Source organism: Labrus mixtus, chromosome 14 (assembly GCF_963584025.1).
Source record: "Labrus mixtus chromosome 14, fLabMix1.1, whole genome shotgun sequence".
NCBI classification, from domain to species: domain Eukaryota; kingdom Metazoa; phylum Chordata; class Actinopteri; order Labriformes; family Labridae; genus Labrus; species Labrus mixtus.
Genome location: NC_083625.1, coordinates 5,469,646 through 5,481,659, shown reverse-complemented (window position 1 = coordinate 5,481,659; position 12,014 = coordinate 5,469,646). Strand labels below are relative to the sequence as shown.

Here is a 12,014-nt window from a genome sequence, read left to right as displayed (position 1 = left end):
AGACTAGAGACTGCAACCAAAATATCATGTAGGATAGATAATCTATCTGTTGATCGATGTGACGTTTGATATTGTGAGACAGAAAAGTACAACATTTAGAGATATTTACAGTATGTACACTTTAATGGTAAAATAATATTAAAACAAACAAGTTAGAATATGTCGTAATAATCATAAAAAAGTCTTTGTCTCTATAAAGGCATAATTCTCTCTGTTATACAATAAGAAGAAGGCTTTAATCATGAGCTTAGTGCCTTGAATCTTCCACTGATGGCTTTCTGTTTCCATTCAGATTGATGAAAGAAGGTGATCAACTGTTCAATGAGGTCATGTGGCATTGTTCCCCTCATAGATGTGTTTGGTTCCCAGTTTGATGGCGTGAGAATGTCAGATTTCTTTGAACCTGGGATGAGAGGATGAACAAAAAGAAAGTCAGTTGCTTACCTGAGTAAGAGATGTTAACCTGCCGATTAACACTTCATCAGCACATGATGAGGTAATCAATGTAAGACATGAATGTGACGCTCCTAAGAGGCCATCACTGATGGAAAAGCACAGCTGGTGGTGAGACTCACCCTCTTCCTCGGGGGGCTCGTCGACACCAACCCTGAGCTTCCTTGTAAACGAGCCTGGACAAAAACTGAAGCACACAAAGATCAAATGTCAGTCAGAGCGTCATAAAAACAATCTACAGGAACGTTGTGTATCAGGACAATTCAGTAAGCTAAAAGTATGATAGGAGCTGTGAGATGTGTCAAAATATTAAAGAGAGAGGTGTTTCTAACCAGGCAGGCCAGGATGTCGGCAGAGATGAGCATGTAGAAGACGTTGTTCCAGCCAGTGGGAGAGATCACACCAGCTAACAGAGGACCTAAAGCAGCTCCTACAGAAAACACACACACACACACATCAACACACATCTATAAACAGAAAACTTGCTGTTTACTCGTTCTATGTAAAATAAAAGAGAAAAGTTTCTACCCTTAAGGCTTTAAATATATTTAACACAAACATTACTATATGCTTAAAAGCTGAAACCTTTAAACCATTTACATTTATGGGTAAAAAATTAATTCTTTATACTTTATGTTCACAGTTTTTAATTTAAATGATCTTTAATTTCACTTTCCTTTTTAACCTTTCTTCCGCCAACATTTATTTATCATCTGATTTCTCATCTCCTTTTCCTAAGTACTGAAACATAATATTAGTCTATTTTATATATTTCATTTTTAAGTTAATCTCCAGGTTTATAAGACATTTATCCTCCATAGGCTTAAACCATTCTAGACTTTAAGTTCCTCAAATGCTAACTTTATCTGTTTTATGCAGGGAAGCTAACATACCAAGAGTTGATATAGATTTATATTAAACCGCACATTAAAAAACTACAACATGAGGATTCTGGATCTCAGGGTTTCAGACATACCGATTGATCCGGTCCCGTCAATGATTGCCGTCACTGTCGACAGCGCCCGGGAGTTTCCTCTCAGACTTGCATGTGTCCCCTGGTGAAAAACACAAATTCAAGTAAGTACAGACATTTACATTTTGAATTGATGTCCAATAGAAACTGTGAGTGCTATTTGTAAAACTGTAAGTTTCCCATGATGCTTCAGGTCTTACCAGGTCAGCAGATACAGCAGTAGTGATGAGGGCATACGGTCCGTTCACCAGGCCTCCACATAGCAGCAGCATACCTTCAAATAGAAATATAAACTCTTAATGAAGACTTAATTACACCTCTTTTTAGAAAATGTCAATTATATTTTTTCACTGTATATAAAAAAGCAGCTTTCCCATTTATTTATGATGACTTTATCTTGTACTTAATACCAAGACTGGACAGGATTTCAGTATAAATTATACACCAGGAACAACAAGATGTGGGATAAACATCAGTTCAACGCTGGTACAGAGGTGAAGTTAGAGGGTTACAACCCGACCTGTTAGTGATAAATTCTTCCTCTTTGCGTTGACATATAAGTGAAACACCACGCAGTCTGATTAAGTACTATCCTAAACCTCTGTTTTTTATTTTTTCATCAAACATGAGACGAAGCGAAAGGGAAAAGGAGAACAGAAGTAGAGTAGTACAGTCTTACCGATTGTCGTAGCTAAGCTCCTTTGTCCAATGTGATTATAAAGGAAAAGCTGAAAGACAAACAGGACAATCAGCAGGCGTGTTAAAATTTAACCTTTAAGAGGTTAAAAAAAAGAAGAAGCCAGGAATACACTTATTGAAAAGGGCGACATTGCAACCGTGTGTGCACTCACCATGGGGGCAGCAGCGATTAACATGACACAGCAAGTTGTTGCTCTGCCTCCAGTGTAGTCAGAGACGAGGCCCGCCGTGATTCCTCCTGTAGGCACGGAGCACAATCACACATTTTCTTTAATTCAGAGTCCTTAATATGAGATGAAATGTCACACTTCAATGTCAGAGTGATCAAGGGTGAACAATTAAGCCTTCTACTGTCAGCTGATCGACCCAGAAGAGAGAAGTCTGAATCGGAATTTCTGAAATAGCTAAATTAGATTTAGGTTGCAGAGATTTAAATTTAAGATTTACACCGAATTAATTCACATAAAGGGTTAAAAGTCAAAAGCTTAGTTTCATCAGTTTCAAATTCCAACATTCACATCAGTTGTGTTTAACTAAACATTTACTATCAAGCCAATCGGTTGCATATCAAAAATGAGGCCTTGTTTGTTTCAATTGTACAACAAACACATTCTTAATTTTTTCAGAAAATGAAAACCTGACTAAGTGGTATAAACTCAAAGCTTACCGACTATTCCTCCAGCATCAAACAGTGTTGACATGTCTCCTGCCTGCTTTGCATCAAAATGTGCTGAAAATGAATTAAAAAAAACAGAAAACTTTGAGAATGTCTTTAAATGTTGTTGATTACTCCGTGTTACATGTATGATGTTCATATACAAATAAAGCCTGTGTGGGAATACTCACCAACATTTGAGATGTAGAGAGGAAGCCAGTACAGGAAGGTGTAGCTGACCAGCTTGGCGAAAAGGAGACAGAGAGAGAACTCCACCACTCCCTGTGGGAAAACACAAACAACAAAAAGACACCATGAGGACCAAGCGAGGAACATTTGATCAGGGTTTATCTTTATAATGTGCAAGAGATGTTCTTAGACACACAGCAAAAGATATAGGAGAAGTGAAACAACAAAGGATTCTGCCTTTTTCTCCGCTTAAAATAATAAATTGTCGTTTTACTATAGCAGGACGGGGTCTATTGTCACCAGAGCTCTGAATCTCTATTTGTCAATCTTTCTTATAAATCATGAAACAAGTTTCTATAACGGTCATTTTAAAGCGTATTTCTCATTGCACACATGGAGGATCCAAACCTAATTCAGGGCCCTGTTTGAAAGTTTTGATCAGGATAAGAATGATCATGATTTGGAAATGTTCTTTCTTTCTAACCAAGATCAGAAAACGAGCTTCAAATAAAAACTGGATTGGAGTAACTTCATCCTGCTACCGGCATTTAAGGATGGACCAAATCCAGATTACCATGGGGACCGCTAGTGACAAAATTTGCCCACACAGGGCGCCAAAATCCACACAAAATGAAAGCTCCTCACAGCTGCTTTAATTAAAGTTCCAATGATGTGCATTAACCTGGTTATAATAAAAAAACAGACTGAAATTAATACAAAAAGTTTTTTTGGTGACCTACAATGACTAATAAGACCGTTAGAGAGAAGATTTATTATTATGATATAGTTATTTTTAATGGGTGTTACTGCTGCCATGGGGCACTGAAACAGTCGTGCTTTGCCTACACGGATGGTGATAACCGACCAAACTCGAAAGGTACCCACAGGAGCTTTAAATATTTTATGTTTGAAATTTTGTGAATTATTTAATGGAGCAAAAATCTTTTGTTTCACAAGCCCAATGTCTACTTTATCTTTTATGTCACAGAAGCAATTCAGCAGTTCAAGTGCAACATGTATAAAAAAGAAATCTAAATTATCTTCAACATTGTAAAAATCTTGTTTTGTTTGACCAATTTAGTAACTCTACAATTTGTTCTTGACCTAGAAGTAAGATTTGAAAGAACACAAACTGGATGGGAAGACTGGATGACACGATCCAGTTTGATTTCATTATTGTTTTCTTTTTGAACCACACGATCTCAACATTTGATCCAATCTGAAAGCTTTAATCCGATCACATCACTTTTGATCAGCTCCAGGTGTCACTGTGTAATTCTTCACACCACCACCAGAGGGCGAAGAAGTAACACATCTTTAACATAAACAGTAAATCTGTCAAACTCTAAAATATTTAATACATCTACATTTATTGTTTTAATCAATTTTACTTTAACAAATAAAATATCCATCAACTATTGAAAATCTAACTTACAATGATTTTCAAATCCAGCCCATTCAAACCAAATTAAGAACATAAATCACATGTACAGTAGATGGTTTCTACTCACAGGTATACTGAGAGCTCCACAGAAGCTGATGGCCTCGGTTGGCTCCTCCACAACCTCCTGAGGCTCCGCGGTGATGGAACCGTATCCATTGCTGGCACCTTCAACATGTACAGCAGTCTGAAGATCAGGCTCCGTCTCCCCGCTCTCCTCTTCAGTCTAAACCCACAAACACACACACACACGCATCAGTTCAAACTGTTTTAATATGAAAGAATTATTAGAGGTACGAGATGTTTCTGTTTTGAACTCACATGGTGCTGAGGAGGTGTGCAGTTGACGTCTTCAGGTTCTGGATAGGAGAGAGGGGAACATGAAACTTATCCATCCACAGAAACTGAGAGCTTAAAAAACAACGTTCATGTTTGACCAGAAATGACAAAATACAACATGTGAACACAGCTTTTAGTCTAAACACGTCACACCTAAATCTTTACCCCTGGATGAAATTGAAATTCTGTTGAATTATCCGACTTTGCGTTAGAAAGGGATTAACAACAACAAACAGATCAGGAGATCAACTTCACATTTATATCCAACAATCTCATACCTGATTAATATTATTTGTTTATTCAGCAGACACATTTTATTTTCTCCAATGTGAAGATTTGCTGCTTTTCACAATTCAATATCAGTAAATTAACTATTTGAGGGTTTAAAAGTGAGTGAAAATACAAACTATTACTGGTGGTATAATCATTTGTTTAAGAAGTCATATTTTGGCCTGTGCAGCCTTCTCTTCCTTCCATGTAAACTCTACTGACTGCTTTGTCTAATTGACTGATGCCTGTAGCACATGAAATGTGACATATAGACAGACTGAGTAGAAAAGAACAGTAGCAGAGGTGTGTTGAATGTAAAACATCTAACACGTGTTTGTCACATTAAGTGCTGCTGTTTTGAAAGTAACCATGTGGTAATTAAGAAGGGAGGTGTGTTCCCGAGGTCATACTCCTGACGTTACTGCCACAGTGTCATTTAAAACATGTTCAGACTAAACTGTCTAAAGCCTCTGTGAAACATGTTGTCGAGCAGAAACTCACTCTCAACCAGGAAGAAGAAGCACAGAACTCCGGTGGAGGCGATGATGAGTCCAGGCACGATGAAGGACATCCCCCACGCCGAGGAGACAAAGGCTCCCGCGATGAGGGAACCCAAAATGTTTCCCACGGAGGTGTGGGAGTTCCACACACCCATGATGAACCCACGCCTGAAAACGGGAAAACACATGAACGAATGAACTGGTTTCAGCAGTGTCAAAGGAGTATTTCAATATTTTATATTTTTGTTCTTACAGAGACATTTATATCAATCACATGTGTGAAGTACAGAGACGGGCAGAACATGGTTAGCAGTGAGCACAACCAAACCAAACAACCTCATGATTAATTCAGGTCTATAATGTGTTTATATGAAGCCTGAAAGTATTAGAAGGAGGACCAACAGACACTCATATGGTGCTTATATTTAGAATCCCAATCTGTACTTTGGTTCTGATTATCTTCATGTAAAGACCGATTTAAAAGTTTCCACTTTTCAGAGATGTGTGCATAAACAAAACTTCCATTGTGACCTTTATTCACAGAGTAGCTTTGTTTCTATTGTGTTTGAAAACACGAGCCATTGCCTTGGCAACGACGCTGAAAGGGCGGAGGCTATTCAAAAAGGGCGTGGTGTCTGTTGTTAAGCAGATCAAGTGTTCGCTCTGTTGGTCTGATTGTATCTGTACTTTAAACAGTGAGCTTCAACAAATATTCAAGAGGGAAGTTCTGATTTTGGATTTTAGCGCTTGTGGTCTGGGACAAATCAAAGCCGGGAGATTGTGCTGTGAGAGAACGTGACACATGTGCATGAGTGTGAGTCAGCCAGCCACAAAAAAAAAAAAAGACACCTAAAACCAAATAGTCAGCATGAATGTGCCCCATTGTACATCTCACAGTACTTACTTCCCCTTTCCAAACCAGTTGCCGACACAAGCCACCACCGATGGCCAGCCGGTCGTCTGCATGAGCCCGTTCATGACCTGCGGGGTGAAGCAAAGAGAAGCAGAAAGCAGAGTGAACTTACTGCATGAAAGCCTCTTAAAGCTGCTGCAGCCGTACAAACATCTACTAACTAAGAGGAGAATGAGAGGAGACCAGTGAGCAGCGGTGATTCTTTAAATACCACACACACCTAACTTAAATAAGCTCCTGCGGTCATATGATGCAGCTGTGAGTCATGTGATGTGTGTGAGAATAAAGCCCGAGTAAGCCACCGTGAGATCTCTACATGTTGAAAGTAAAGGATGAGATGATTAAGGTCTGTACTGACCCAGAGGCCTCACAGTGATCACAACCTGTAAAGGGGTAAAGGGGTTAATTAACACAATAAAAACGGGTGTTTGTTTGACAGATACATGCGCATGACTGCCTCGGTTATTTTTGTTTTCATCATAGTTTCACTTTGGTAGGAATTTCACCGCAAGCGAAGTCGGAGTCATGTGAATCGCATCTGAAATGTCAAGGCTGCAATTCAGCATTGCACTGCTGATTTTAACATTTCAAGACAAACACGTCCACATCCTATCTTTTATTTGTTGTTTGTTTTTCTATTTCTTTAAATCACATATGCTCCTACACATCCTTCTCAATATGCATGTTTATATTGAATTATTTCAGAAAAATAATCTTCAGATGCTGCCTGAATAAACAGGAGGCAAAAAAGGGCCAGAGTTTGTTTTTCATCTTAAGGTTTGTTTTCATTACTGATCAAGAAAGACGAATAACTGAAGTGAAACAAAACCCTTCCGACCGGGCCTTTGTCTGAAGGACTGAGTGACTTTCATTTCCTGTGTAGTTGAGTGTGGAAATCTGTGTGCTGGTACAGCTGACTGGTGCTGAGTCAGCGGTAAAACAGCCCATCTGATCTGTGCGCTTTCTTCTTTCACCCATTAAGCACATGTTGTTGTATGCAGTTTAGCTCTCTCTCACTAGATTGTGCGAGGAAGTATTATACATATTTAGAGATTCCTCATTCAGGTCATGGTTTAAATGAAATTAAAATGTCAATACAAAACATAAGAGTCAAACCCAGGATTGTCAACGTGCCATCACACCCTAACTGATCTGTGTGATACACAAGGTAACGTTTCTGCCTCTCTCATTAAAAGAAAGTGAATGACTGTGGTGTGCTGCCTTTACCTGGATAAAGGCGTAGTATCCTAATGAGTGGATGTTCAAGTAGAAGCCGAGGCCAAACAGACATGTGAACAATCCACTCATCAGCATCCCAAAACTCAGGTAGTACCTTAGAGGCAGGCGCTCCCCAAAGATCCCACTGTGAACATAAAGAAGTGACCATGAATCAATGTAGTACAGACACACGGACTGAATCACAACAAGATCTGACAGCAACATACAAAACACACATACCTGATAAACATGCCGATGGCATAGGCGACCAGAAACGAGTTATCCACGACCCCAAACAGGGTCTGATAATTGTCCTGGTCTGATGATAAACAAACAAAAACATTATTATTATTATTATTATATCAAGTTGAGTTTTCTGAAACACATGACTGACTGCAGGACTGAGGAACCCTGTTCCTAAACTAAACATCTTCCTATACTGTATCAACAAATAACTATATGTGAAATGTGTCGCTACAACTTAGGTTTACCTTATTAAAGATTAAAGAGAGGCTTCTGCTCTATTTCCTCCCGTAAAAATTTAAAATAATATCATTACACTTTTTTTTTTTAAACTTATTTATAACTTTTTGATTTCTAAAAAAATCACTGATAAGCTCTTATAAAACTAACTGCAGTTCTTACCGAAAGGCTTCCAGTCACACCAGGTATCATTGTCGGTTATGTTGAGGCCTGGGGGCTTGATGACATTGGAGCAGTTTCTGTGCAGCTGACCCTGTATGAGGAGAAGAAAACGTGAGGGAAAGCACATGAAACAACGAGACCAGCAACAAGCACGCAAAGGAAACTGTTCATGTTTCAGTTTTATAGTCATCACTTGATGTTTTGATAATATTCTCATCATTAAGAAGATGCAGGGAGCAGTGTGTGAAGAAGCCTGAGTAAAGTATGAATAACAAGGAACTCACAGTGGGAATGCAGGAGTCATCTCAAATCATAAACAGCATGCGAGTTCATGAATAAGAAAACGATACAAACTGTGGATATGTTGGTCACCTGAATATGTTTCCACAGTCGATAACATGTTCAGGGAATGTCTCCCTTTAGGTATTTACAGTGCCTGAAGAGCTATTGGCTTGTCCTACTGCTCTAATATTTTTGTTGCTAGTTTGAATTTGAATGATATAGAAAACATGATGCCACTTCTTATTGATCCTAAAAGAGCAGAGACAAATTATTCAGAATGATTGTTTACTTTCATGGCCTCAGTGAAGGTGTGAAATATCTCATCATGTTGTTTAATGTTCAGAGATAATCTATGACTTTGCATGGACACAAGTGAGAAATTCAGAGTGAGAATATCCAGTTGCTTCAATTGTAGCTTAAACAGAGGAGGAGCAACGCAAAGGTGAAATAGTTTGGATGTCTTTTTCACGATTTCCAAATTCATCCCAGAGGCGACGTTTGACATACAGTCGTCAAGTTCCTACACAAACCCTGTACATGGGAGTCAGTCACCTTAACAATGCTGATAGGTTTCCGGGACAGATGGTAGGCAGTGTAGAAGAGGAAGGTGAGGAAGAGGATGAAACTCCGGTACCTGTGAGAGAGATCAAAATAAAGTTACGGCGGCAGAAAAAAAAAAAAAAAACATGACACCTTATTGACTAAACATTGTTATGTATGTTAAAGTAAAGACACACTGTCATAAAACAAGAGATTTGGACATGAATGCATCAGTAATAATATCCGTATAACTGTATATCTCACTTGTGATTTTCATCTAATTCTTAAATTAAAGACGTCCGTACTTAAATGGATTCTAATGCAGGACTTTAACATATTTTAACTTTTTGTGTTTCTTCTTTTACCGAATGTTTCACTTCTTCCTCGACCTCGTTCTGACACTGTGTCAGCATTAAAACCCGATCGTGACACACTCCACACAGAGGGGATTTACAGCAGGGCTATGTTAAGGGTTAGCACACGACTGTATGGGTGTTTTCTTACAGAGATTGTCGTCGCACCTACAAGTGTGATGAAAACATTGACCTTGTTTAACTCTTCATTACGTTGTTGTTGTTTTTTTAACACATACACTACAAACAGGGCAGGGTACTGTGAGATTCAGTTTCAATTAACACAAGTCGTTCATTTCTGTGAAACTCTGCAGCAGAGCTGGAACGCCATGAAAAACTGTGAACCTCATATCCACAACATTTTAAAAAACAAATATTACTTGGATACATTTAGTCATTTACATTACTACAAAACTGAGTCAAATGAATTCAGATCTAAGAGTGCTGCGTCTACAAACTGAGAGATGCATGGAGAAGTCCAGACTGAAGGAAGTTGGAGAAATGTGTTGCAGCCCCATGCACCAGTCAGAGAAAAACAAGAATGACTGACTGATGCAGTGAGATCAAAACTTAATGAATCAATGGGGGATATTAATAAACTGAGTGTTGGGAGTGATTTACACACCACTCATTTTAATTAGCTTATATAGTTTAAATTATTTTGACAATGCTGAGGGGTTTTAGCATAGTGAATACTATTACAGCTGGTTCTTTAAGTACCCTTTGATGCCATTTCTTCACCTTAACATGTTGCATACATGCAGGAGAGCATTTTGACAAAGCTGTGCTACTACTGAGCCACTTCTTATTTCATTATTCTGACTTACTGAGTCAAAAGCTACAACATGGATTTTCTAACTCAATTACTTGCCCACTTAGGTCTTGAAAAAACATTTATGATTAATCCCCACATTGTTCCCCTTGGCAGCGTGTTAAGTGAGATTAGAAATTGATATGTTATTATTACAGTAAAGTCCGATGTGTGTTGGCAAATTCCTTAAATGCTGGATTTGTCCAAGACTGGATCGATCCGTTGAAGGTCAAATCTGAAATAGACGGGGTCTATTTTTTTTTTTTTTAATGGAGTCTGGTTTGCATCTTGATGCAACACGCCCGAAATGACTGGAAACAGTTTTCCAAGTGAACACAAAGAGTGGTAATTAGTTGTAGCTGATAGTCAAGTATATAAATTAGGAAATTATAATGAACTCGCTCAGTTACACTGCCTCACAGACTGTGTGTTTATCGACCAGGTTAAGCCAATCATTTACAGCGGTGAGATAAATGAACGCACATACATTAAGACCACCAGCTGCTACTTTGTAACCGGCTTTGTGGAAGTGTGGAGAACAATAGGGAATGAACTATGATACAAACTTACCAGGCATCTCGAGAAAAGGTCGTGATGAACCGTATGCCGGGAGCCAGGGAGGACTTCATGGTCGATAAAAAAAAAAAACTTTGTCAAACTCAAAAACAAAAACACTCACGCCTTGGTTCCAGACATGTTTTTCTTCTTCTTCTTCTCGGCTATCAGCACTAAGCTTCTGTTTGTACCTCCTCTACTACTGCTGAATAACAGAAGAAGAAGACCAGCTGCTTATTAACGAGTAGTAACCACTGCTGGGTTTTTTTTTTTTTAAGTTGCTCGTGAAAACGCACCTTTTAAGTGAGGTAACTATAAGTAGACGCTAAAGGAGTAAAGAAGCAGCCCTGCAGCTTCCTGGTGGGAGACACAGTCCGTAAACATCCAGCAGTTCTCCTCCATAGTGTCGGGCAGAGTTTATATGGACAGGTTGGGATAGCCAGCCTTCCTCTGAGAAGCTGTGATACACATACAGGTCAACAAAAAAAAAGGCGTCCGTTGTTGATAAAAATAGGTGTTATTAATATTTGCGTGGACGTGTTATTCCATTAGATTTCTCCAGACGGAGCCTCCTGGAGGCCACGTGATTTTCCCCTCTGACGTCACGGCGAACAGGAAGCGGCCGCAGTCGGAAACAGCTGATACCAAAGTGAGGGTCGGGACCTGGTCGGGACCCCTTTATGAGGGTCGAAACTCAATCCCAATTCAACAACACTGTAAAACGAAACATTCATTGAATCTACAAATAGTTTATTTTTCTACATAAACAGAGGGATGTTTATGATATTTATGACATTTAAGTGGAGTTAAAAACAAAAACAACCTTTAAAAAAAGCTGAATCAACAACTCCGTGAATCAATTTCAACATAACTGAATGTTACAACTTAAATTAAAGTAGTACTTTTTATAGATAGATAGATAGGTAGATAGATAAATAGATAGATAGATAGATAGATAGATAGATAGATAAATAGATAGATAGATAGATAAATAGATAGATAGATAGATAGATATTGGAATAACATTAAACGACAAGAGCATTCAGCACACAAACACATGTTAAGTGTAAATATATACTAACCAAACACTGGGAGCAGTAAGGTGCTGACAGAAAGGAAAACCAATACAGACATTTCCTTAAGGTGCCGAGTACAGTAAATAGTAAACCGGTGCATTA

At 38.6% G+C, this 12,014-nt stretch overlaps 1 protein-coding gene across 1 annotated transcript; it reads right to left on the bottom strand.

The window, feature by feature from the left end:
• Positions 1 to 94: 94 nt before the first annotated feature.
• Positions 95 to 11,512, bottom strand: slc37a2 (solute carrier family 37 member 2). Its single transcript, XM_061056449.1, has 18 exons — positions 10,852 to 11,512; positions 9,130 to 9,211; positions 8,296 to 8,386; positions 7,891 to 7,969; positions 7,660 to 7,795; positions 6,424 to 6,500; positions 5,521 to 5,687; positions 4,732 to 4,769; positions 4,481 to 4,636; positions 2,972 to 3,062; positions 2,793 to 2,855; positions 2,278 to 2,363; positions 2,106 to 2,154; positions 1,627 to 1,700; positions 1,430 to 1,508; positions 786 to 883; positions 576 to 640; positions 95 to 403 (listed from the first exon to the last, which is right to left on the bottom strand). Exons 1-18 carry the CDS (start codon positions 10,908 to 10,910, stop codon positions 388 to 390), a joined length of 1,506 nt encoding a protein of 501 aa, XP_060912432.1. The 5' UTR covers positions 10,911 to 11,512; the 3' UTR covers positions 95 to 387.
• Positions 11,513 to 12,014: the final 502 nt, after the last annotated feature.

Excerpts from the sequence above, each read along its gene's own strand:
- slc37a2 (XM_061056449.1), bottom strand. The coding sequence starts at position 10,910 with ATGAAGTCCTCCCTGGCTCCCGGCATACGGTTCATCACGACCTTTTCT. Across the intron at positions 7,970-8,295 it reads GTGTGACTGGAAGCCTTTCG|ACCAGGACAATTATCAGACC; the intron begins GTAAGAACTGCA and ends GTTTATCATCAG. Across the intron at positions 2,155-2,277 it reads TAATCGCTGCTGCCCCCATG|CTTTTCCTTTATAATCACAT; the intron begins GTGAGTGCACAC and ends TTTGTCTTTCAG.